General features: G+C 37.9%; 1 protein-coding gene across 3 annotated transcripts in view; it reads left to right on the forward strand.

Moving 5' to 3' along the window:
• Positions 1 to 7,540: 7,540 nt before the first annotated feature.
• LOC115213927 (adenosine 3'-phospho 5'-phosphosulfate transporter 2-like) overlaps positions 7,541 to 24,601 on the forward strand; it is a 37,105-nt gene continuing 20,044 nt past the window's right edge. The window contains exons 1-2 of one of the 3 annotated variants that reach the window (XM_029782922.2): positions 7,541 to 7,669; positions 12,087 to 12,564. In XM_029782922.2, the coding sequence (XP_029638782.1) occupies positions 12,112 to 12,564 (453 nt within the window). In that variant the 5' untranslated portion in view covers positions 7,541 to 7,669; positions 12,087 to 12,111. Of the gene's footprint in view, positions 7,670 to 9,092; positions 9,114 to 9,200; positions 9,455 to 12,086; positions 12,565 to 24,601 lie in introns of those variants that run through there. The other 2 variants (XM_036504697.1, XM_036504696.1) reach the window with 2 other exon arrangements.

Raw genomic sequence — 24,601 nt, forward strand, 5'->3', positions numbered from 1 at the left:
TCAATCTTTCCAATCCCTGCAAAAGAACTCAGAAGGCTGGGACCCCAACCACACCCTTCGTGACACTCCTAAAGTCAGGAACTTTTCAGAACCTCTTGTGTATATATGTTCTTTTATTCTTTTACTTGTTTCAGTCATTTGACTGTGGCCATGCTTTTAGTCGAACAAATCAACACCAGGACTTACTCTTTGTAAGCCTAGTACTCATTCCATCGGTCTCTCTTGCCAAACTGCAAATGTATGGAAAACATAAACACACCAACATCAGTTGTTAATCGATGGTGGGGGACAAACACAGACAGACAAACATACAATGTAATTATTCATTTTCATTCCAGGTGCCATTACATTAAACATTTGCAAAGAGTAACCATGCCTCACACAAAAAATTCAGCAGAACTATCAGATTTTCAGGGAGGTCGTATTGTTGGGCAATCTGAGGCTGGTCTTTGCCAGTGAAAAATTGCCGAAAATCTAATTCCTTTTGCTACTGTAAATAGAATTATAGAGCAATTCAAAAGCAAAGGAAAGCATCAACAGATTCTTGGCCTGGCTGACCTGGGCCCTTGGAAAGGAAGCTTCGTTGTAAGAAGAGAATTGTGGAAAACGAACCCCATTCAAATGCTTCTGATATTGCAAAACAGCTAGAAGTTAGTTCAAGAACATGTGTTACATATCTGCATAAGCTTGGATATTATGGAAGAGCCGCTAGAAGAAAACCTCTCCTTCAACCAATTAATATCATGAAAAGAAAGAAATAAGGAGATTCCAGAAAAACCAGTTCATTTTAGGATTGAGTGATTTTCTCAGATGAACCCAGATTTGCATTATTTTCAGACAGTAGACGTGTTTGGGTCTGGAAACTTCCCAATCAAGAATTTGATTTGAAACAACTCCAACCAACTGTGAAACATGGCGATATCTCTGTAATGGTATGGGGAGCTGTCACCAGCAATAGCTGTTCTGAGCTGATTGAATGTGTTGGAACCATAAACTCTGAAAATACATCAAAATACTTAAGCAAGGACTACTTCTGATGTATTCACATAATAACATAACGAAAAATGAGTTTTTATTCATGGAAGATGGGGCTCCATGCCATACAGTGAAAAGGAATCAACAATGGCTGACTGAGAATGGGTTGAAAAAGCTTACTTGGCCCAGCCAATCTCTTGACATGAACTCAATTGAAAATCTTTGGAGTATATGAGATAGAGCTATACGAAAAACTCGACAGAAACCTAAAGCTAAAGGTGAATTCTTTTGATTGTTGCATGAAAAGTGAGCAGAAATTCCACAAAGCTCATCAGTTCAATGCCAAAAAGACACGACATGTCAGGGGGATTTGCCAGGGCAGGTCCAATCCATAACATTACATGACATGTCAGATTCGCCAGAGGGGTAGCCCCAACCCATTACATTACATGACATGTCATGTCAGAGATTCGCCAGAGGGGCAGACTGAACCCATAACATTACATGACATGACTGAGATTCGCCAGAGGGGTAGACCCAATCCATAACATTACATGACATGTCAGATTCGCCAGAGGGGTAGACCCAACCCATAACATTAAATGACATATCAGATTAGCCAGAGGGGCAGGGCCAACCCATAACATTACATGGCATGTCAGATTCGCCAGAGGGGCAGACCCAACCCATAACATTACATGACATGTCAGATTTGTCCCAGGGGCAGACAAACCCATAACATTACATGACATATCAGATTCACCAGAGGGGCAGGGCCAATCCATAACATTACATGACATCAGAGGGGCAGAGCCAGCCCATAACATTACATGGCATGTCAGATTCGCCAGAGGGGCAGGGCCAATCCATAACATTATGTGACATGTCAGATTCGCCAGAGGGGCAGGGTCAATCCATAACATGTCAGATTAGTCAGAGGGGCAGACAGACCCATAACATTACATGACATGTCAGATTTGCCAGAGGGGCAGACTGAACCCATAATATTTCTGTTGTGTCTTATAATGTAACACTCTCATGGTGAGTGAGTTACATTATAAGGCACAAAAAGAAAATGACTCTCCCCAGACATAACAGAATATGCTTCAACACACGAACTCACATAAAGAATCTTGCAAACCAAATACCAAAAACGAAATGCATCTAAATAGTTTTCTATTTTATCTACATCTAATATGATTTATGGGAATAAAATTGTTCTCCTGTACTTCATATATACTTTTCTTTTAATAGACTCAGATGGATGTAAATTCAAGTTGATCTCTGTAGAATTTTAATTTAGAATGCAGAAAAATGTATTCAAATACCACAGGCATTAGTATTTAATTAATGCTCTACTGATTCTTCCTATTCTCAGTGCCTGACTTGAACAGACTTTTGATTAAAGACATTCTAATCTTGACCATCCTGTCTGTTTTGTTTTGATATTGTTTATCTTTGACTACATTATCTGATATATCCATCCAATTTTTTTTAAAGGATGTAGATGTGAAACATTGTGAGAGATTTGGCTGCTATTTCTAACACGCTGAGTGACCACATGTTCTCTCCCAATGCTTACAGTTAAAAGAACAGATATTTTTTTTAAATTGATAAAAACATGTATACATACTGACCCCCTACAGAATAAAGAGAGAGACAGAGGGAGGGAGAAAGAGAGAGACAGACAGACAGACAGAGAGACAAACAAACAGACAGACAGACGGAGACAGACAGACTGGCAAACAGACAGAGGGAGAGAGACAGACAGACAGAAGGAGAGAGAGAGAGAGAGAGAGAGAGAGAGAGAGAGAGAGAGAGAGAGAGAGAAAAGAGAAAGACTTGGCTGTTATTTCTGGTGTCTCATGGTACCATATAGATGCCCTCTCAAGAGATACAATAAAAGCAACAGATTTTTGGGAAATATGACACCACAATTCACTTACAAACACAGAAAAGTGGCAATCAAATTAATATTTACAGAATTTATCCTGACATAGGAAATAACTACTTTTCTTTGAATGGTGTTTTGTTTTGTATGTTTACTGCTTTGTGCTTCAGCACCCTAGAAAATATTCATCTCATCTCAGTTTTCAAACTGAAAATTACAGAAAACTCTTGTAAATAGAATTTGATGAGTGTATATACTTATCAATTTATAATGAATGTAGAGAAAATGAGTTTTATTTGTTCTTTATATTTTCTTAATTATTATCTTGATGGAGAGAAAATGGACACAAAACAACAGAACAGAACAGCAATGAAAGGTTTCTACAAAAGCAAGCTTACAAAAATAGGGTACAAAAAAGAATGCATACAATTTGGAAGACCTGATATGATTATAAAAAAAACCGAACAACCCAGTGTTAGATCATAGATTTTGCAAACTTTCATTCCTGAATTTTTAAACTAATAAACATCTGTTTTAAGCAATGTTTTGACTGCTATTTCTAGCAACTCCTGTTGGTTTGCTCGTAGCTTTTAAATAGTTTATTTGCTCACAAATCTTTTTAAAGTTTTTAACAGAAATAATTAAATTAATAATTCGGCTTTATATAAGTGTGATGAGTTGGTATGATCCTTATTGCATTGAACAAAATGCTTAGTGGTGTTCCTTCTGGCTCTTTATGTTCTGAGTTCAAATACTACAGAGTTCAACTTTGCCTTTCATTCAATATTTGAAACAATTAATAATAATAATAATAAGATAATAATAATAATTATAATAATGATAATTTTCTTTTTCTCTCTGTCACTCTTTTCAAGCCTAGCTAAGCTCATGGGCCCGGTTTCCCAGTTTCTGTGGCGTATGTGTTCCCCCCAGGTGGACGGGACACCAGTCCATCGCAGTGTTACTCAAGAAACAGGAAGAGAGAGTGAGAGAAAGTTGTGGCGAAAGAGTACAACAGGGGCTGCCACCAACCCCTGCCAGAGCCTCGTGGAGCTTTTAGGTGTTTTCGCTCAATAAACACACACAACACCTGGTCTGGGAATCGAAACAGCGATCCTCCAACCGCGAGTTCGCTGCCCTAACCACTGGGCCATTGCGCCTCCAATAATGATAATAATAATAACTAGCAGGACCTGTAAATATTTCACAGAATTAATGATAAATCTATTGGGTTATTTCTAAAAACTTTATGCAAAAAACCTGAAAGTGTAGCCTGTGTTGTGTCTGTGTGGAAAGTTAGTCACTCATCTGCTTACTCATGGAAAAGTGAAAGAAATTGGAATATAATGATTACTTAAACCCTTTTGTTACCATATTTTTGTTGAGTTGCTCTGTGTTTCTTTCAATTAATTTTAAATGTAACAAAGAATTTAGTAAAATAACCTAGTTATCATTAAGCTTGTGTTAGGAACATATATTGTGACTAAGATTTGGTGGAAGATTTTAATTCAGAACTTTTGTAAACAAGACATTTGTACTACAGAGCCAGAAGCAGTTTCAGCCAGGTAGATACCAAAAGGGTTAATGCACTTTATATATATTTATTTTATGTGCAATTTTATAGACTTAATACACAGCACTCATCATCATCATCGTTTAACGTCTGTTTTCCATGCTAGCATGGGTTGGACGGTTCAACCGGGGATCTGGGAAGCCAGAAGGCTGCACCAGGCTCCGGTCTTATCTGGCAATGTTTCTACAGCTGGATGCCCTTCCTAACGCCAACCATTCCGTGAGTGTAGTGGGTGCTTTTTATGTGCCACCTGCACTGGTGCCAGGCGAGGCTGGCATCGGCCACGGTCGGATTGGTGCATTTTACGTGCCACCTGCACGGAAGCCAGTCGAGGCGGCACTGGCTTCGGCCACGATTCGGATGGTGCTTTTTACGTGCCACCGACACGGAAGCCAGTCGAGGCGGCGCTGGCATCGGCCTCACATAAAGTAAATATTCACTCTTATTCTTCCATTTTCCCCATAAACAAAACAAAAAAAATCCTGTACACATGATACAACTTTTAATTAAATGGCATATATCTGCCACATAAATAAGTGCGAATATTTCATGGAACTGCACTTATGCACATGTGTTAAGTGAGAGGGTGATATAAAAAACTTAGTTCAATTTTTCTTTCTCCCTCTTTCTGTCTCACTCTTCACCTTATCCTCTTTGTTCTTTCTCCTCTCTTTCCTTTCAACTAATCATATGAAAGTATTACAATTACATTTCCTCCACATCATGTCATGGACGCTTCTCTCTCCCTCTTTTCTTTCTCCTCTTTTTCTCTAATCACGTGAAAGTGTTACTGACAGACTAAGTAACGGAATGACAAGCAGAATTTATTATAAGATAATAATAATAATCCTTTCTATTATAGGCACATGGCCTGAAATTTGGCAGGAGAGGACTAGTCAATTACATCAACCCCAGTGTTTTACTGGTACTTAATTTATCGACCCCAAAAGGATGAAAGGCAGAATTTGAACTCAGATCGTAGCAGCAGATGAAATACCCCTAAACATTTTGCCTGCCATGCTAACGATTCAGCTAAACACAAGGTTAGTAACTGTGGTGGGAGTGGCTTAATCAATCGCATTGGTCCTAGTGCTTGACTGGCACTTATTTTATTGACCCCTGAAAGGATGAAAGGCAAAGTTGACTGTGTTGGGATTAAAGAGTGGAACAAATACAACTATGCTGTTTTTATAACACCCCAATGATTTTGCATATTTGAAGCTGCAAATTATGAGTAAAATGATTTGCAGTGGTCACCGGCCTTAAAAATATCAGTCTTACTTTCTATTGTATATCTTTGTTTAATTTTTCAATGCATTTGGATTCCAGAGTTATCTCTCTTTTCTTCATAAAAACTATCATTAACACTAAAGATTATTTTCTTCGTTTTGTGTATAATTTTAATTTACAAAATGTTTGTGTGTGTTTACTCTAGCACCGAGTATGTAGATTCCTACTTTACTAAAAAGTAAAAAAATATAGGCACACAGTACAGGTGTGGCTGTCCAGTAAGAAGTTTCCTTTCCAGTCATGTGGTCTAAGGTTCAGTCCCCCTGAGCGGCATCTTGACTAAGTGTCTTCTACTATAGCTCTGGGAGAACCAAAATCTTGTGAGTGGATTTGGTAGATGGAAACTGAAAGAACCCATTACTTATATCTGTGTGTGTGTGTGTGTGTGTGTGTGTGTGTGTATGTTTGTGCACACACAGACACAATCAGCGTCATATTTTTCATTAATTTATTATAGCAGTATCGCTCGGCATTGCTCGGGTTTGTAAAGGAAATAACTATATAAGCATTTTTAGAGATGTAAAGTATAACAGCCATCTCAATATGGCTAACCACAAAGGAAGGGGGTGTTACTGTAGCTTTTTACGTTCTGAGATTTAATAATAAATTTTTAGAGAGTTACTTCCCTTATATATGCCAAAAATGCATTAAAAATGGGAAAAATTGATGGTAAATTTTTTTTTAAATCGTAGACTCATCGTAGACGTGCGCTAATACCCAGAAGGGCTCGATATGAATCACAACTATAAGATACCTGGTTTTGGTTAAACTGCACCGCAAAATGTGTGAGTAGTTAGGAATCTAAATCGTAGGAGACAGACAGCACACAACCTCACTTTTATATATAAAGATTTATCGGAACGCTAAAATGTTTGTAGGGTTGCGACTATAGCAGACTGATATATACTGATAAACTGACACATCAGTCTTATCTATCTATCTATCCGCTTAGTCGAAGTCAACTCTCGGTTACTCCTCCAGTCAGTTCTATCCTGGGCCGCTTCCTTCAGATTGGCTATGTCCATTCCAGTATCACTCTTGATGGTGTCAAGCCAGCAGGTTCTTGGTCAACCTCTTCCTCTCTTGCCACAGACCATTCCGAGCATGATGTCCTTCTCCAGGGACTTTCTTTGCATAATATGACCGAAATATGCCAATCTATGCTTGGTGATCCTAGCTTCTAGCGACATTTTCGGCCTGATCTGCTTAAGAACTTCTCCATTGGTGAGCCTCGCTGTCCATGGAATCCGCAAAAGTCTTCTCCAACACCAAAGCTTGAATGCATTAATTCTCTTCTGGTCAGCTTTCTTTAGTGTCCAGGTTTCACATCCATATGTTGCTATTGGGAAGACAATTGCATTTACCAATCTGCATTTGGTAGCGAGTCTGATGTCTCACCAAGTTTTATTAATATAGATGAGAAATTGAGTTTTCACTGACTTTTATGCAAACTGTCAAATTTAGCCCAAACACCATGTACATGTATTAACGCATGCATACATACACGTGTGCGCGACTGTAAATGTTTACCAGTGTGACGAGTTTTGTCCCTTTATCTCAAGGTTGTGACCTAGCGGTCACTTAGAGATGTTAAAATAAATAAAAAAAAAAAGCACCTTAAAAGAAATATCCCCAGTCTCCCAGCACGGCGGTATTCCAATGGCTGAAACTAGTAAAATAAGACCGAAAAGAAAATGATTGCGAAATCTGAATGAAAAGATTACATTTATGAGAGAGAGAGAGAGAGGGGCAAGGGAGATAGAGAGTGTGAGTATATACACATACATAGACACGCACATAGAAGCTAGTAAAGAGAAGACAACTACAAATTCCAGGTCGGTTATGTCAACACGATTAAGTAATCACTATTTGATGACGTTTAATATAAAACATAAAATGATGATGTAGTAGGACTTCCGGATCGCTTGGCTGTCAAATATGTAAGTCAACATCTGTAAATAATTCGATTTTTCTTGGTGAATGATATCGTCGATGCGAACTGCTTTTAAGATCGATGTTTTAGTATATTATGCAAAAGTTTCTTTTATGTATTCTGCTATGACAGCTAGAGTTTATCGTTTAACAGCATATGTTTTGAAGTCGCCGTAACTGTGCTGTCCTTTTAAGGTACTTAACGGCCTCACCTAAGATAAAAATCAAACCAATATATAGCATTTTTAATGCTTGTTTTATTCTTTAACCTAATTTTTCTAACTAGCAATTATTATTCAAGTCAATATACTTGACTAGTGTGCATTGGGTATCGTAATTGATTTACTAATTAAAGAAAACCATAGCGATATATTTTGTTACTCGAGAAAGGTGTCATCTATCGTTTCTTTCTATCGAATTATTTCTCTCTACTTGGTGATTTTTTAACATTGTAAAGGCTTCACATTTTGGAAGAAAGTACAGTTCATTTCACTGACTGTACTACTCAGTGAAGGCTGTGTGTTTACTCGACTTGGTTGAAAAAAAAAAAAATAAAACAAAAACAGCCAGATCTCACTCGTTGCTTCAGATTGTTTTAAGAGATACTTTGGGTAGAAAAAACGTAAGTGCCGGCGAACGGTCACGACAGAAATTCTTCTGTTCATAGGTCTGCTTGATCAACAACGGTGTAGGGCTGTAATGTGAATTATATGTGGCAATATATGAAATAAATAAATAAATAAAAGATTAAAGTTGAAATGTTAAGAAAATATATACTCGTATGTTTTGCGTAATAGCAGTAATAATAATTACTGTTGTATGAAACAGGAATATTAACAAATGAAACGCTTGGTGGGGGCTATCCTTTTGCTTACTCTATGAGGAGTGGGACATCTAACCCGAAATTTCACTCTTTATGGAAAAGCAAATATCGACGTCTCCGCCATCTCTCCTTTTCATAAATGTAATTCAATGACGGCTATTTACGACGACGCCCTAATTCTTCAGGAATCTTAGCCACTCGAGTCGCACCAACAATAAAGCTCGTTTTTAGCAAGTTGGCTTTGAACGAAGAAGTTTATTATCAAATGCATTCCAGCCGTGACGCTCTAGTCTTGTTTAATATTTTCCCTTTTCAAACTCAATGGAGTGTGACTTAAGTCACACTGGCTGTTAGTTTTACTAAATTGTACTATTATTTTAAGGTTCCCATGGAAATGCTTTTAACATTACTTCATGCGTCATGTTACCTCATTTACCAGCGTATAAAATGCTTCTTATTTTCTTTTATCATATAAAAATTTGCCCTGCGTCTGATGCGCCCGTATTACGGATGGGTGATCGAATGCTGTAGCGAGTCGCTGGGTACAGTAATTGTTGTTAATAACAAAATAGTGAAAAGAGGCCAAATTATTACAGTGTTAGCAGACACATACGAAAAATTTGCTTACGGTAGGTATATCGGCATTTATGCGGAAAGGTCACATCATCTCATGACGTCTCCTCCTGTATACATAACTCACACCTGATATGTCTTATCTTATTTAATGACTGCATTGCCTAGAAGAAACATCTTTTAATTATCTAAGTGAAAATTCTCTTAGACGAAAGCAATGTTAAACTTATACCTACCCATTTGCTATGGATGACAACAAAGCCATAATAATAGTGGTGCACAACACTTGCGGCCGATTGCGGTAACACAAAATATAGCCGTAAGAAGGAGTTTTACATCTTGGCTAAAATATAGACAACTGGACAGCTGATATGAAAGAAGATAGAATTGAAACACGGTACACGTGTAACGTAGTTTATTTATGATAAATTTTTAGTTTCATACTTTATTCCAGTATACTGTCTTGACATTTTACTTACGTGTGCAAAATCTTACATTTCGCCTGCAAAACCCACTTTAAAATATCTTTCAATAAACCGCATGGTGAAACGTTCTAAATTTGTTAGTTTTCCACAAAATATACTTGCTAAATAATGGTGCATCTTATGTGCCAATCGCACTTTCGCGCAAAATGCGCATACACAATACCTAATTTGTATCTATTTAGTTGAATTTTGGCGACATGGGATTTTGATTTCAAATCATGCATTTGGACAAAACACATAAAACCGTATAACAATTTTAAAAAATCACACGCACTGTTATATTCACTTTCATTTTGTAATAATATACAGTAGATTGGCAGAATTGTTAGATCGCGTGGAAAAAAAAACTTACATTGTGGATGAAAGGTAATGTTGATATCGGTGGATATTGAATTCGAATCAACCAATATCAACTTTTCCTTTCATCCTTTCAGCGTCGATTAAATAAGGTACCAGTAAAGGACAGTACTGGAATCTATAAAATGGACTGCTTCTCATCTGCCAAATTTCCTGGCCTTGTGCCCTATGTTAAGAACAGTTATTTCTTTTAAAGAATTTCTCAAATGACGCATGCCAACTAACATGTTTTATTTCACTGTGTTTGTTTACACTCATCGGTACCTCAATTAGTTATTTTAAAAAACTTGCTTTGCGCACCGACAATTTAGTCATAAATACTATTTCTCTGTATTTATTTTATTGTATTTGATTAAGAGGTGGTAGTCTTGAAACGTTTTACTTAAGTTGTTAATAACACATCCAACTGATTGACTAGGAAATATATCTATCTATCTATCTATCTATCATTATATTTACGAATGTAAATTTTAAAGAAGTATGCATTATTTTTTATGTTTAGAAAGCTTGAGACATATACGTATACTAAGCTGTACGTGTGTCAGTAGTAGTTGTAATCGTTATTTAATCTACTCCTTCCTTTAAGCAGACATATGATCAAACAACTTCCACCCCTTCACATCATACCTTTTTTTTTTTTTTTCCAGGCACAGTATATACAAACTTAATCTAATGAGTCTTTACTTTTCGTAAGACAGTCGAATGTGATTTAAAGAAGATTTGGCTACCATTTCTTGCAATTCGTTAGTGTAAGCGACATTAGTGGGATAGGTCTATAGTAAATATTTATATATAGAGATGAGACAGCGAGAATTGAGGTTCCGTTGAGTGTAAACAAACACAGTGAAATAAAACATGTTAGTTGGCATGCGTCACTTGAGAAATTCTTGATGACACCTTTTTCTTTTATACTTAGCACCTTAAAAGTTTTCTTTTAATTGTCACTTCTATGTTCCTGTAAATTGGAGAGATTTGTCTAAAAATTTTCTACCTAGTTTTATTTTGAACTTGCTTTTGCTACCTGGTAACTTATATAGACAAACTAATGTGTGTACTTGAATAGAGAAGGGGGATCTAATCATCACTCTTAAATCATATTACTAATTAGCAACGAAAAATGTTTAGCATAAGTATTAATATAAAAACTATACAATAAAACTCTTGTCCATTCAGTTAACTTCCTTACGGTAAAAGTTTAGAATGAAGTTGGCAAAAGGCACTTCTTATGGGGAAATTTATAGTGCCTTGTTCAAAATACAGTGCGCATCTAATATGCCGCTTTGTTAAGATGAGTAGGATATAAGGGAGATTTGGTTGTTATTTCTAGCTGGTTGAGCGACTACATAAAGGGTCCTTGATGGTTCCTTGACTGTGTGTGTGTTTGTATTTCTTTAATTTTTTTTAAAAGTCCAAATATAAGGATCATACATCGATTGATTATAAATATTACTGCATATTTTGCTGAAATAAAGTACCATCTTCACTTTCCGCAAACTTTAGCTTTACTTTTAGTTTCGCGAATGAATGAAATCAATATTAATAATGCTCTAACAGTGATAATTTTAAACTAACAACTTTTTTTTTTATTAAGTTGTCATATCCGAAACACCATTTTTGAATTTCTTATTAGCCTTTTAAAGGAAAACTGCATTGTGAATAATATTTGGTGTTTCTTCAAAAATCGTGCTGTCAGTGTCCGTACGTGTCATCACTGGAAATATGGTAAAGTGGATAGTATGAATAGGGCTTGTTACTTTTCCCTGTTGGTAAAGTTCCGAGGACAATCCCTCCTCCGGCCCGGCAATTCTTGACCGAAACGATTGGGGCCAGCTAATATTACTGACATCGAGAGAAACTGAGAGCTGAAAGTCGCGGGGTAGAAACGCCATCAAAAGTGAAAGCTAAATAAAATTACTACTAACTGCGTCAACCTCAAAACAGAAATGTTCTTATCGTTACAAATCCTCTAAGTAAGTGAAATTGTACGTTATAATCCAAGATCACCCATGTTTTTTCATATGAAAGTTGGAGGTAAAAGAAAATCTTTTTACATCATTTGGATGCGTCAAAGATATTCTGCATCACTAACTTAAAAAAAAAATGAAGTGTTGTCTAATTTACTCACTATTCACTAATCTCTTTTTTTTTCTTTTAATGTCGATATTTTTTTCTACGTTATTTTTGTAGGTTTCCGTACATTTAATTCCTAAAAATGTCGCGTTACCGTGAGCATAGCACTAGTAACACCTCCCGCGAGAGCGGCGGCGCTCACTTTCACCTACCACCGCATTTTTCACCGCAACCACCACTACTACCACAACCATCACCGACGCAGCCGTCGCTTAACGTAGGCACTGAAGGCAATAACAATCCTTATTCTTCGTTTACTGCTCACCGCTCCGGTTTTTCTAACACATCCAGCTCCCTTCCCCACCGTGACCTCACCAACACAATCGACTTGGAATCTTACCTTCATTATCATGCTAACTCGCAGGCGAAACACAACACCATGGGAATCGATGACAGTACGCCGAACCAAGAGGATGAACAACAACAGACTGTGAAAATACTGTGTTTTGATTTAAGCACTTTGTCGCGTACACTCCAGTTTCTTATATGCAGCGGTTCCGTTTTTTTCTTTTATATTATCTATGGTTATATAATGGTAAGTTGACGTTTATTTCGTTTTCTCTTCTCTTTTTCTTTTTTTTTTCCACACGCAGTCAGACAGCAGTACATCAGATAACAAAACATAACAGATATTAAACAAGCAGGCGCATGCACATATCCATCCACACACGCACTTTATCAAAATTTACCTATAAATTGTAAATATACAGGCGCAGGCGTGGCTGTGTGGTAAGGAGGGTGCTTCTCAACCACAGGGTTCCGGGTTCAGTCCCACTGCGTGGCACCTTGTGCAAGTGTCTTCTACTATAGTCTCGGGCCCACGAAAGCCTTGTGAGTGGATTTGGTTGACGGAAACCACAAGAAGCTTATCGTGTGTGTGTGTACATACATGTATGTATTAGTGTGTCTGTCTGTTTGCCATCGCTTGACAACCGATGTTGGTGTATGAATGTCTCTGTAACTGAGCGGTTCGGCAAAAGAGACTGATAGAATAAGTACTGGGTTCACAAAAAATTAAGTCCTGGGGTCGATTTCTTCAACTAAAACCTAAGGCGGTGCTCCAGCATAGCCTCAATCAAACACACATGTACTTGCAGCTCACACAAAGGAGCTTTTACGTGGTCATTTGATATGCTAGAAATAACAGTCTAATCTCCTGTAAATCATATCCTGTTGTCTTAAAAAGGAAATAATACAATAGATAATATAGTCGTGTTGTAGAAAACCCTGAAGAGACAAGAATGTCAGGACTGAAATCATAGGTCTGCTTGATCAGGGTTCATTGAATAGGGGGCTAAACAATAACAGGTCTAACATACACTCATACTGTTGATGAACTACTTATTAACATGTAAATATACATATGTAAAAATATAAAATTATGGCCACCACAGACGAAAAACACAAAGCCCTTACATGTAGGCATACAACACTGCATATATACACTTGCACTCACATATACATATAGCAAAGCACACATGCCTAACACACACATATAGGTGACTAACACATATACACATGCCTAACACATACATATGCACATATACATGCCAACATGCACACACACACGCACATATATATACATGCCACACACACACATGCCTATATTCAGAGTTGTCCTAGCAGACTCCTTGGCAAAGCAGTGTACTAGGGCCTCTACATACACAATAGGATATATAGATTAAAATTGGGCTCCTTAGATCTGTGGAAAGCCCCATGCAACTGCCCAGTGTGTCCATACCTTTAGACAGCACTGCCTATACTACAAAAACAGCTGTTACTCAGAAAAATGCATGGCAAGGTAGCCTGCAGATTGCTTTAGGTGCCATGTAGTTATCAGCAGACATAAATATCCACCCTTGTCACTATAGAACTTTGAGAGAATAATAATTGGAGAGAGAGACAGTTGCACCAACTCTCAGATGGTACTCATTACAGTAGTCATTATCATTTAATATCTGTTTTCCATGCTGGCATGGGTTGGGCGATTTGATATGAGCTGGCCAGCTAGTAAAACTGTCATAGTCCCATGTCTGTTTTGGCATGGTTTCTATGGCTGGATGCCCTTTCTAATGCCAACTACTTTACAAAATATACTGGATCTTTTACACAGCACCAGCATGGGCGCTTCTATGTGATATTAACACAAGTGCTTTTTATGTGGCACTGGCAACTACAAGCACACAAGATCTGGAATGCTCAGTTGAAGAGGGATGCAAGGGACATGCCTGTATGCAAGGACAACCCTGATTTTGCTTAGATTGAGATGTCTTCTCAAGCACAGCAAACGACCAGAAATCTCAGTTGTGTAGGCAAGAAGTATCTTGCTCAAGGACACAAGGCATTGCCTAATCCAAGAATGAAATGCACAACCTTATGCACCTAACATCTGACCACTAGGTTCCACACCTTACATGCTTATGCTATTTATAGATAGCTATTATATATGCCTTAACAAACACACATATGCAAACTTGCACCATACTCTTTTAACTCTTTTACTGGTTTCAGTCATTTAACTGTGGCCATGCTGGAGCACCACCTTTAGTCGTGCAAATCAACCCCAGGACTTATTCTTTGTAAGCCTAGTACTTATTCTATCGGTCTCTTTTGCTGAACCCCTAAGTTATGGGGACATAAACACACCATCATCAGTTGTCAAGCGATGTTGGGCGGGGACAAACACAAACACACAAACATATACACACACACACACATATATATATACATATATACGACGGGCTTCTTTCAGTTTCCGTCTACCAAATCCACTCACAAAGCTTTGGTCGGCCCGAGGCTATAGTAGAAGACACTTGCCCAAGGTGCCACGCAGTGGGACTGAACCCGGAACCATGTGGTTGGTAAGCAAGCTACTTACCACACAGCCACTCCTCTGCCTATTAGGTATTTTAATATTATATCATATGTATAGCACATCCACAAACCATATAACTACTTGATTCTAGCAACTCATATATAAGCTATCACCACCGTTTATGACTAACACAGACAAACTTCATTACTATATGTTCAAGAAGCTTGCTTCCCAACCTCATGGTTCCAGGTTCAGTCCCACTGCATGTCATCTTGGGCAAGTGTTTTCTACTATATCCTCAGTCTGACCAAACCTTAGTGAGTGGATTTGGTAGATGGAAATTGAAGGAAGTCCGTCATATATATTTATACATACATATATATGTATGTATGTATGTTTGTGCGTTCGTGTTTGTCCTCCACTCACCATCGCTTGACAAACGATGTTGGTGTGTTTACGTCCCTGTAACTTAGCGGTTTGGCAAAAGAGCCCAATAGAATAAGTTCTGGGGTCAATTTGTTCAACTAAAGGTGGTGTTTCAGCTTGGCTGCAGTCAAATGACTGAAACAAGTAGATAAATATCTATCTATATATATATATATATATATATATATATATATATATATATTGAGAGAGAGAGCATGCAAAAAGTATGTTCATCTAATTTCAAAACTATTCCAACCATCTTAGCTATTTTTAAAAGTGTTCCACCTGTGATCACCCAGTTTTTTAAAAAACATTTCAGCTGTGACCATCCATGACCATCAAATCTTTTGCAAAAAGCATTTCGCCCACGACCACACTGCTTTTTGTTTTTCTTTGTCCTTGGTCAGTTCTGAGCCAGCAGACTTATAGATTAAGCTGCTGATATGATTGTGTGGTAAGAAGTTTGCTTCCCAACTGCATGGTCCTGAGTTCAATCCCACTGTGTGGTACCTTGGGCCAGGTTTAGCCCTGAGTTAATCTAAGCCTTGCGAATGGATTTAATAGATGCAAACAAAACTAAACCTGTTGTGTGTGTGTGTGTGAGTCTTCACGTTTGTGCTTGTCCCCTACTACTTCTTGACAATCAGTGTTAGTTTGTTTATGTCCCTGTAACTTAGTGATTCAGCAAAAGAGACTGATAGAAAAAGTACCAGACTTTAAAAAGCAAAAACTAAGTACTGGGGTAAATTTGTTTGATTAAAATTCTTCAAAGAGGTGCCCCAGCATGGCCACAACTGAATGATCAAAACAAATAAAAGATAAAAAATAAGCCCCTTTTTTTTTGAAACAAGAAAAAAAAGTGGTACGGTGTCACTAATATGGATGCCCTTTTACATGTCAGTGCATGGGTTCCTTTAATTTGTCACTGGCACAGGTGCCCTTTCATGTGTCACTGACATGAGTGCTTTTTACATGTCACTGGCACTAGCAATGACCATGATTCACTTAAAAAAGATGAGATGGTCATGTCTGGAATGTTGATGACTGGTGATGATTGCAATCTTCTTAAAAAAATACTTGATGGTCATAGTTGGAAAGCACAAAAAGGGTAGCTGACCTTAACTATGCTTTTATAAAGAAGACAGTGGTCCCAGTCTGATTTCTTTTTAAAGATGGGATAGTCTCATAACACACTAGCATTGCATAATGTAGTATGAGGTACAAAATATTCATCATCATCATCATCATCATTATCAGCAGCATCATTTTACATCTGTTTTCCATGCTGGCATGGATTAAACAGTTTGACAAGAACTGGTAAGCTGGAGAGCTGCACCAGTCTTCAGTCATCTGTTTTGCTTGGTTTCTATGGCTGGATGCCCTTCCTAACACCAGCCACTTTACAGAGTGTACTGGGTGTCTTTTATGGGTCACCAGTGCAGGTATCCTTTTACATGTCACCAGCATGAGTGCCCTTCATGTGTCACTGGCATGGGTGCCCTTTCATGTGTCACCAGCATGGGTGCCCTTTCATGTGTCACCGGCATGGGTGCCCTTTCATGTGTCACTGGCATGGGTGGCCTTTCATGTGTCACCAGCATGGGTGCCCTTTCATGTGTCACTGGCATAGGTGCCCTTTTATGTGTCACTGGCATGGGTGGCCTTTCATGTGTCACTGGCATAGGTGCCCTTTTATGTGTCACTGGCATAGGTGCCCTTTCATGTGTCACCAGCATGGGTGCCCTTTTACATGTCATCAGCATGGGTACCCTTTTATGTGTCACTAGCATGGGTGCCCTTTCATGTGTCACCAGCATGGGTGCCCTCTCATGTGTCACTGGCACAGTTGTCCTTTTATGTGTCACCTGCATGGGTACCCTTTTATGTGTCACTGGCACAGGTTTCCCTTTTATGTGTCACTGGCACAGATGCCTTTTCATGTGTCACTAGCAAGAGTGCTTTTTACATATCACCAACACTAGCAATGACCATGATTCACTTAACTTGACTGTCTTCTCAAGCACAGCAAATCACCAGAAGTCTCGGTCACTTGTCATTACCTTCCTGAGACTCAACAACTGAAGATTGTATTTCACCACCTCATTCTATGTCTTCCTGGGTCTCAAAATAAAAATTTAAAAAAAGGATCAGAATTATTATTGCTAGAGTACTTTTGCTCATAGTTCTGCTCAGTCAATGCTGACTTTGTATTAAACAATAACTGTATTTATCTCTTTGCTGAAAAAGTTTTTTCTCCTCCTGTATTTCAAATTAATAACACTCCTTTTTCCTGAGAAACCTACACAATAGAGTGACTATATAAAATAAACAAAGACTCTCACTATCAAATAGAACTATATTACAATATATTGCCGTCTAGTTTAAGGTCTGATAATCAGCATCAAGTAACTATATTAAAATTCATTACATTAAGAAGAGAAAAAGTTCTCACAAACACATGTATCATCATCATTATCATTAATGTCATCAGTTTTTGCTTGTACTTTTCCTTTTTGCTAGTTTCCTTTTTGCATATTAATAAAAGCAGAAAAATTATTCATTTATTTATTATTGTTTTTATTATTTTTGTTTATCTTAAGGGGGCAAGCTGGTAGAATTGTTAGTGTGTCGAACAAAATGCTCAGCTGGATTTTTTTCCTAGTTGTACATTCTGAGTTCAAATCCAGCTAAGGTCCACTTTGCATTTCATCCTTTCAGGTTCAATAAAATAAAGCATAACTGAAGTACTGGGGTATGATGTAATTCTATTAACCCTCTTGTCCTAGATAGAATTGTTGGCTTTGTACCAACATTGGAGGTTTCCATACTGTTTCTGTCTATCAAATTTCATTCATGGCCTAAATTAATTTGAGCCTGTAGTAGAGGACTTTTGTCCAAAGTGCCACACAGTGGGACTGAACTATACTGCCACACCTTTACCTATATAACTGATACAGTTTTGTTAGAATCCACACCTCAGTGCAGCATTTACTATATTTCTTTCAAGTCTATCCATATGAACTTTTAAGCAAATAAATACACAAAGACAGATTGGATATGTAGGTGCTTGTCTTTCATCCACATTTCACAGAAATTATAGGTTGTCTGTTAATAGTAAAAAACCAGTGTTATGTTTTGGTTTACAAAATATTTACTGTATGCCAATAATGATGTAACACTCCTTTCACCTTAATTCATTCATTGTATTAACATACATGGGAATCTACTTAAAGTATTCACAGATTATGTTACTAAATAGTTATTGTTATCAAAATTAGTGGTTTCAAGCATACTCTGGGTATTGTTATGTTCTTTGTTTGAGGTTGTCAACTAGGTGTGGTTATTCAAACAAAAACCCTGTCCCAAAGTGGTCACAATATGATGCTTTCACTGTAAGGTGGTGATCTGGCAGAATTGTTTGCATGCTAGGCAAAATACTTATAGGCATTTCATCTGTCTATAATCTGAGTTCAAATTCCACCAAGGTCGGCTTTGCCTTTTATCCTTTTGGGGTTGATGAAATAAATACCAGTTGAACTCTGAGGTCGGTGCAATCAGATTATCCCCTCGACTGAAATTGCTGGCCTTGTCTAAAATTTGAAACCAATATGATATTTTCATTGTATATTTAATTTGGCTTATAAATAAGTTTGCAGTTAGTTATAACTGCAAGAGAGATAACAAGACAGACAAATTGGAGGGTTTGTAAGTTTCAGCTAGTTGAGTTGATGGGTCTAATTCATCTTCAGTGTGGTCACCCAGTCTGTTTACACATCACACAATATCTTTCTGTTGGACCAAGTTCTATGAGGGGAAAGTTATACAAAAGTGAATTAGGTTGAAACATTGTATCTGGTGAGTCACTGGCCTTCCGAGCGAAGCCCTTTGTTTTTAAAGCATCACTCACTTTGAGATGTTTCCCTGAGACAAAATATTACAGCTAATCATCACCATCACCATCATCATCATCATTTAGCATCGGTTTTCCATACTGGCATGGCTTAGTTGGTTTGACTGGAACTGGTAACTCAGAGAGCTGTACCAGGTCTACACTCTTTGGCTTACCAGTCAAACCATCTAACACTAATGCCATTCCATCACCTTAATGTCCACTTTTCCATACTGTTTGATAGAAATTGTTGAGGCAGATTTCCTATGGTGAGATACCTTTCCTGTTTCCAAGTAAGATAACGTTCCTCAGTGTCTGCAGTAGATGGCACCAGCCAAGTGTCCAGAGTTAGTGGCAGTGAACCTCAAACCACATGGCTTTAATCCTTAAACATTCAAACCGGCCATATCTGGCCAAAATATTTAACCTGTTTTATATTGAAACTGACCAGATCTCACCTCTCACCTCCCATGTCGTTCTAAAACTAAAAAATCACATCACTGAAATATCTAAACTACAAGATGATGCATGATTAATTCAAAACAATATAAATAAACAAACATCACATTTGACAGAATAATCTGAACACTAAAGGGTTAAACCAAACTCATCAATCAAACAGCCATGCTTCAGGCAAATTGAGATGCTGCATTCTTCTTTATTTTGTACTAGCAGTATCGCCCGGCGTTGCTCGGGTTTGTAAGGGAAATAACTATATAAGCATTTTTAGAGAGTTATAGCCAAAAAATAGCAAAAAATGCATTAAAAATGGAAAACAAATGATGGTAAATTTTTTTTTAAATCGTTGACTCATCGTAGACATTTTTAGAGAGTTACTTCCCTTATATAATAGCGAAAAAATGCATTAAAATGGTAAAAAATGATGGTAAATTTTTTTTAAAATCGTAGACGCGCGCTAATACCCAGAAGGGCTCGATATGAATCACGACTATAAGATACCCACTTTTGGTTACACTGCATTGCAAAATGTGGGAGTAGTTAGGAATCTAAATCGTAGGAGACAGACACACAACTTCACTTTTATATATAAAGATTACTTTCTCTTATGTGTAAAATGGTCTTTTCTGAAATGTTGACATGGCACTGTGGTAAGAAGTTTGCTTCTCAGTATCGTGGTTCCGTGTTTGGTTCTATTGCATGGCAACATAGTTAAGTGTTTCCTGCTATTGTCTTGGGCCAACTAAGGCCTTGTGAGTGGATTTGATAGATGGAAACTAAAAGGCATTTGTTGTATACAGTAATGCTCGATATATGAGTTACTTTGATCCTAGAGACCGCTTGTAAAGTGAAAACTTGTAAAGCAAAGGAATAATTTACCATAGTAGCAATGTTATAAATCGTAATTTGTTCTCGCAAAAATATTTTACCTATAAAATTTATAATACTTGTAAATAAATGGCAATAGAACAACAGTAGAATGTAAAGAATATTTTATGTAAAGTAAAAAGAATGTCAAGATCATCTCTCTATATATAAACGGCAAAATGTCTGTGTGCGTTTCCTTTATACAAATCTACAATTTTTCAGTTAGAGAGCTTGCACTTCCTATGGTCATTCAAAATCATTCAAGGGTTGTCATGCACATCTTTACATTTCCCCAGTCACCCCACAAAGCAATTAAAAATTAATAGAAGTGACCTTTTCGTGAATTTTCGATCCAAAACCGAATCAAAATGCCCAAAACTTGATACGCCAATTGAATGCCAGCTAGCTGTATGTGATTGGTTGGAGATTTGGACAGTACTTGCGTGTATGTGCACATGCATGCAGCTGTATATGCATGCACTAGCACTATGACCCAGCGTTTCCGGGTCATAGTGCTAGTTTACAATAAAAAAATATTATTATTATCATCTTTTACTGAATCACCTTCACTCACACTAGACTCGCACATATCATCACTTGTAGACGCATTCGCCAATTCACAAGTTCTAGTAGGCAAACTTGTAAATTTCTTTTTAAAAAACAAGTCTCTAGTTGCTTGCTTAGAGGAAGTGTTTTTTCGCTCTCTGTATATTTCTCAGTGACATGCAGATGCATTTGTTACAGTAATTTTTTCACTCATTTAATGAAATTAAATCTTTTGATTGATTTTGTTGATTTTTGTATCAAGTAACAGATGGCATTTTAAAATTACAACTTCCTGTACCACTTGTATAATTATAGTTATATTAACTGACAAATGTCACTTGTGACCAGCTGTAGTCACTCCATGACCAGGATTGCAGGAGATACAAATAGGTGGCTTTAACGAATACTAAAGTCAACAAGTTTAGAGTAAGAGAGCAAAGAAGCCATAGCAAAATATTGATTTTTTTTTAGTCTGCAGAGAAATGGCTAAAATTTGCCCTGTTTATCATTATACCATATGTCACATGGTGGCTGCCCCCTCGCTATTGAGTATAGCCATTGCACGAAGCTTAATCAATGTTGTTATCATGCAATGCATGTGCAAGAAGATTTTTTTTAAAGTGAGGAAAGGCTGTGCACTGAGTCAATACCACTCACTAAGCAACAGCAGTCATAATCTGAAAAGAAGAACAAGTCAACATCATCGGTAACCACTGAGCTGCAGGTTTTATGTCGGAGTTATCCCAGTTACCTGAGTTACCTTCTCCTAGAAGGATGCCCTAACAAAGGCTTGGAGTCCTTCACTCCCAATGGTTTAACCGCGCGATCAGGTATTCAGTCCGATTATTTCTATGTCCCCGCGCATGATACAGCCTTAAGACATTTATTGGATGGCCGTTGACTCTCAAGAGTTCCTCTGCCCTTTGACGGGTTTTGTTTTTCATCCCGCAGGGTGTCCAATAAATACTCTCTTCACCAAGCAAGCTTGGTGGGGTTGCCGGTTTAGTCGCCGACGACCCGACCATGCAACAGGTTGTACTGGGTTATATGTTACCAGTAGCACTCAAAAGTCACATACATACATACATGAACACACACATAAGTCCTGGGGTCGATTTGTTTGACTAAAACTCAAGGCAGTGCTCCAGTATGACTGCAATAAAATGACTGAAACAAATAAAAGAGTACAAGAATGTGTATGTGTGTGTGCAGATGTTTGTACCTCCTTGTCTTGATGTCATGTGAGAGTTCTCAGATGATTGTCAGTGTCATAAGCAGTGTTTTTCATTTCCAATATTCTTTGAGAAAATGTCTGGCCATGGAGAAATATTAATTAACTTGGAAACAGGTGAGGGTTGACTACAAGGAGGGCATCTGACCATAGAAAATCTGCCTCACTAATCTTTGTCTGATCCAGGAAAACATGATGATGATGATGTGTGTGTACATGTGTGTATACACACACACACATATTTGTGTATGTGCATGTATATCCTGTTCACATGTTTGTAGTGATCCCCATACTTATTTCATTGATTGCTTCTTATGGAAATACAGATATACTCTTGGATGCATGCACACACATGCAAGTACAGAAACATGCACACACATTTACTTTACTGGCACTTGTGCCAGTGTGCAGGTGACACGTAAAAAAGAAACGGTGATTTTCCATGACCCTTGCCCATACCGGTGGCACGTAAAAGTACCCACTACACTCTCAGAATGGTTGGCATTAGGAAGGGCATCCAGCTGTAGAAACTCTGCCAAATCAAGATTGGAGCCTGGTGCAGCCATCTGGTTCACCAGTCCTCAGTCAAATCGTCCAACCCATGCTAGCATGGAAAGTGGACATTAAACGATGATGATGATGATGTACATGATATACTTCTGCTCAGTTTGCAGCTACTAAATGCAACTGCACATCACCTTGGATAACAAATGTAGCCTTAAATGGGCTCAGAAAGCATGAGTCCATCCAAAGCTACATTTACCTAAAGTAGCATAATTCATTTTATTTGCTTCAGTCATCCAACTGCAGCCAATTCTGTGGCCCCCACCTGGAAGAATTTTAGTTGAACAAATCAATCCCAGTACTAATTCTTTTTTTTTAATGCCAGGTACTTATTGTATCCTATACCTTTGCAGAACTGCTAAGTTACAAGGGCGTAAACACATCAACACCAGTTGTCAAGCAGTGGTGGGGGACAGATACAAAGGCACATACACAAATATACACACACACACACACACACACACATACACATGACTGGCTTCTTTCAGTTTCCCCTCTACAGATTCACTCACTATGCTTTGGCTGGTTATAACTATAGTAGAAGACAAGTAACGAAGCTGCCACACAGTGGGACTGAACCCAGAACCATGTGGCTGGTAATCAAACTTTTTATCACACAGCCACAGCTATATGCAGTGGATTCAAACATGGAAGCATTGATTGAGAAGCAAACTTCTTTTCTTCTTGCTTGTTGTGTGTGTGTGTGTGTGTGTACACACAAAATTTAATGGAAGAAGGATTTGAAGTCCGGGCATTCTGATACAATCCAGATCTGGTTAGCCTCATTGAATACTAGGGAACATACAGAATTGTTTGAGATAAACAACTAAACAGTACTTCACTTGATAAGTAAACCCCGAGTTTGCTTTACTGGATTTCGTACAGCATACAGAGTATATAATCAAGACATCATAAAGCTAAATGGAGACTTATACACCTTCAGAACTTATTTATTAAAGCTTTATTCTCATTAAATGCAAATCTGATGTGTATTTCTGCTAGATAAATGGACATGCTCATCTAAAGAAGAAGTAGATATACTAGCTACTAGAAAGTTCATAATTGAGTTTGAAGGAAAATACTGGATAAAGTTAGACCTGATCAGTTTGACATTACTATGGGCTTCAGCAATTCCACTGTACCCAAGGATGAGCTTAATGGGTAAATCCAGGATTAACACCCAAATGAAATTATATATGTAGGCATGGCTGAGTGTTAAGAATCGTGCTTTACCATCAAGTAGTTTCAAGAAGCTCAGTCTCACAGCTTGTCACTTGGGGCAAGTGTCTTCTACTATATAGTTCCAAGCTGACCAAAGCCTTGTGAGTGAATTTAGTAGACAGGAACCGAAAACTTTCTCACTATGTATTTGTGTGTGTGCATTTGTATTTCTCCCTGTCTTGATATCGCATTATAATTGCAAACAAACATCTTTGTCACCCAAGCTGTTTTGTTTGTTAGCCATCTTTCATGAAAGCATGTGCGAACTAAAGGCGCAGAACATGTGTGAACTATAAATGTAGAAGTGCCTGTGTGGTAAGAAGCTTGCTTCCCAACTAAATGGTTCCGGTTCAGTCTTACTCCGTGGCACCTTAGGCAAGTGTCTTCTACTATAGCCTTGGGCTGACCAAAGCATTGTGAGTGGATTTGTTAGATGGAAGCTGAAAGAAGCCTGTCGTATATGTGTGTGTGTGTGTGGTGTGTGTGTATTTGTGTCTGTGTTTGTCCCCCCATCATCAGTTGACAACTGATGCTGGTGTGTTTACATCCCCATA

The sequence above is a fragment of the Octopus sinensis genome, linkage group LG7 (assembly GCF_006345805.1).
Source record: "Octopus sinensis linkage group LG7, ASM634580v1, whole genome shotgun sequence".
NCBI classification, from domain to species: Eukaryota; Metazoa; Mollusca; class Cephalopoda; order Octopoda; family Octopodidae; genus Octopus; species Octopus sinensis.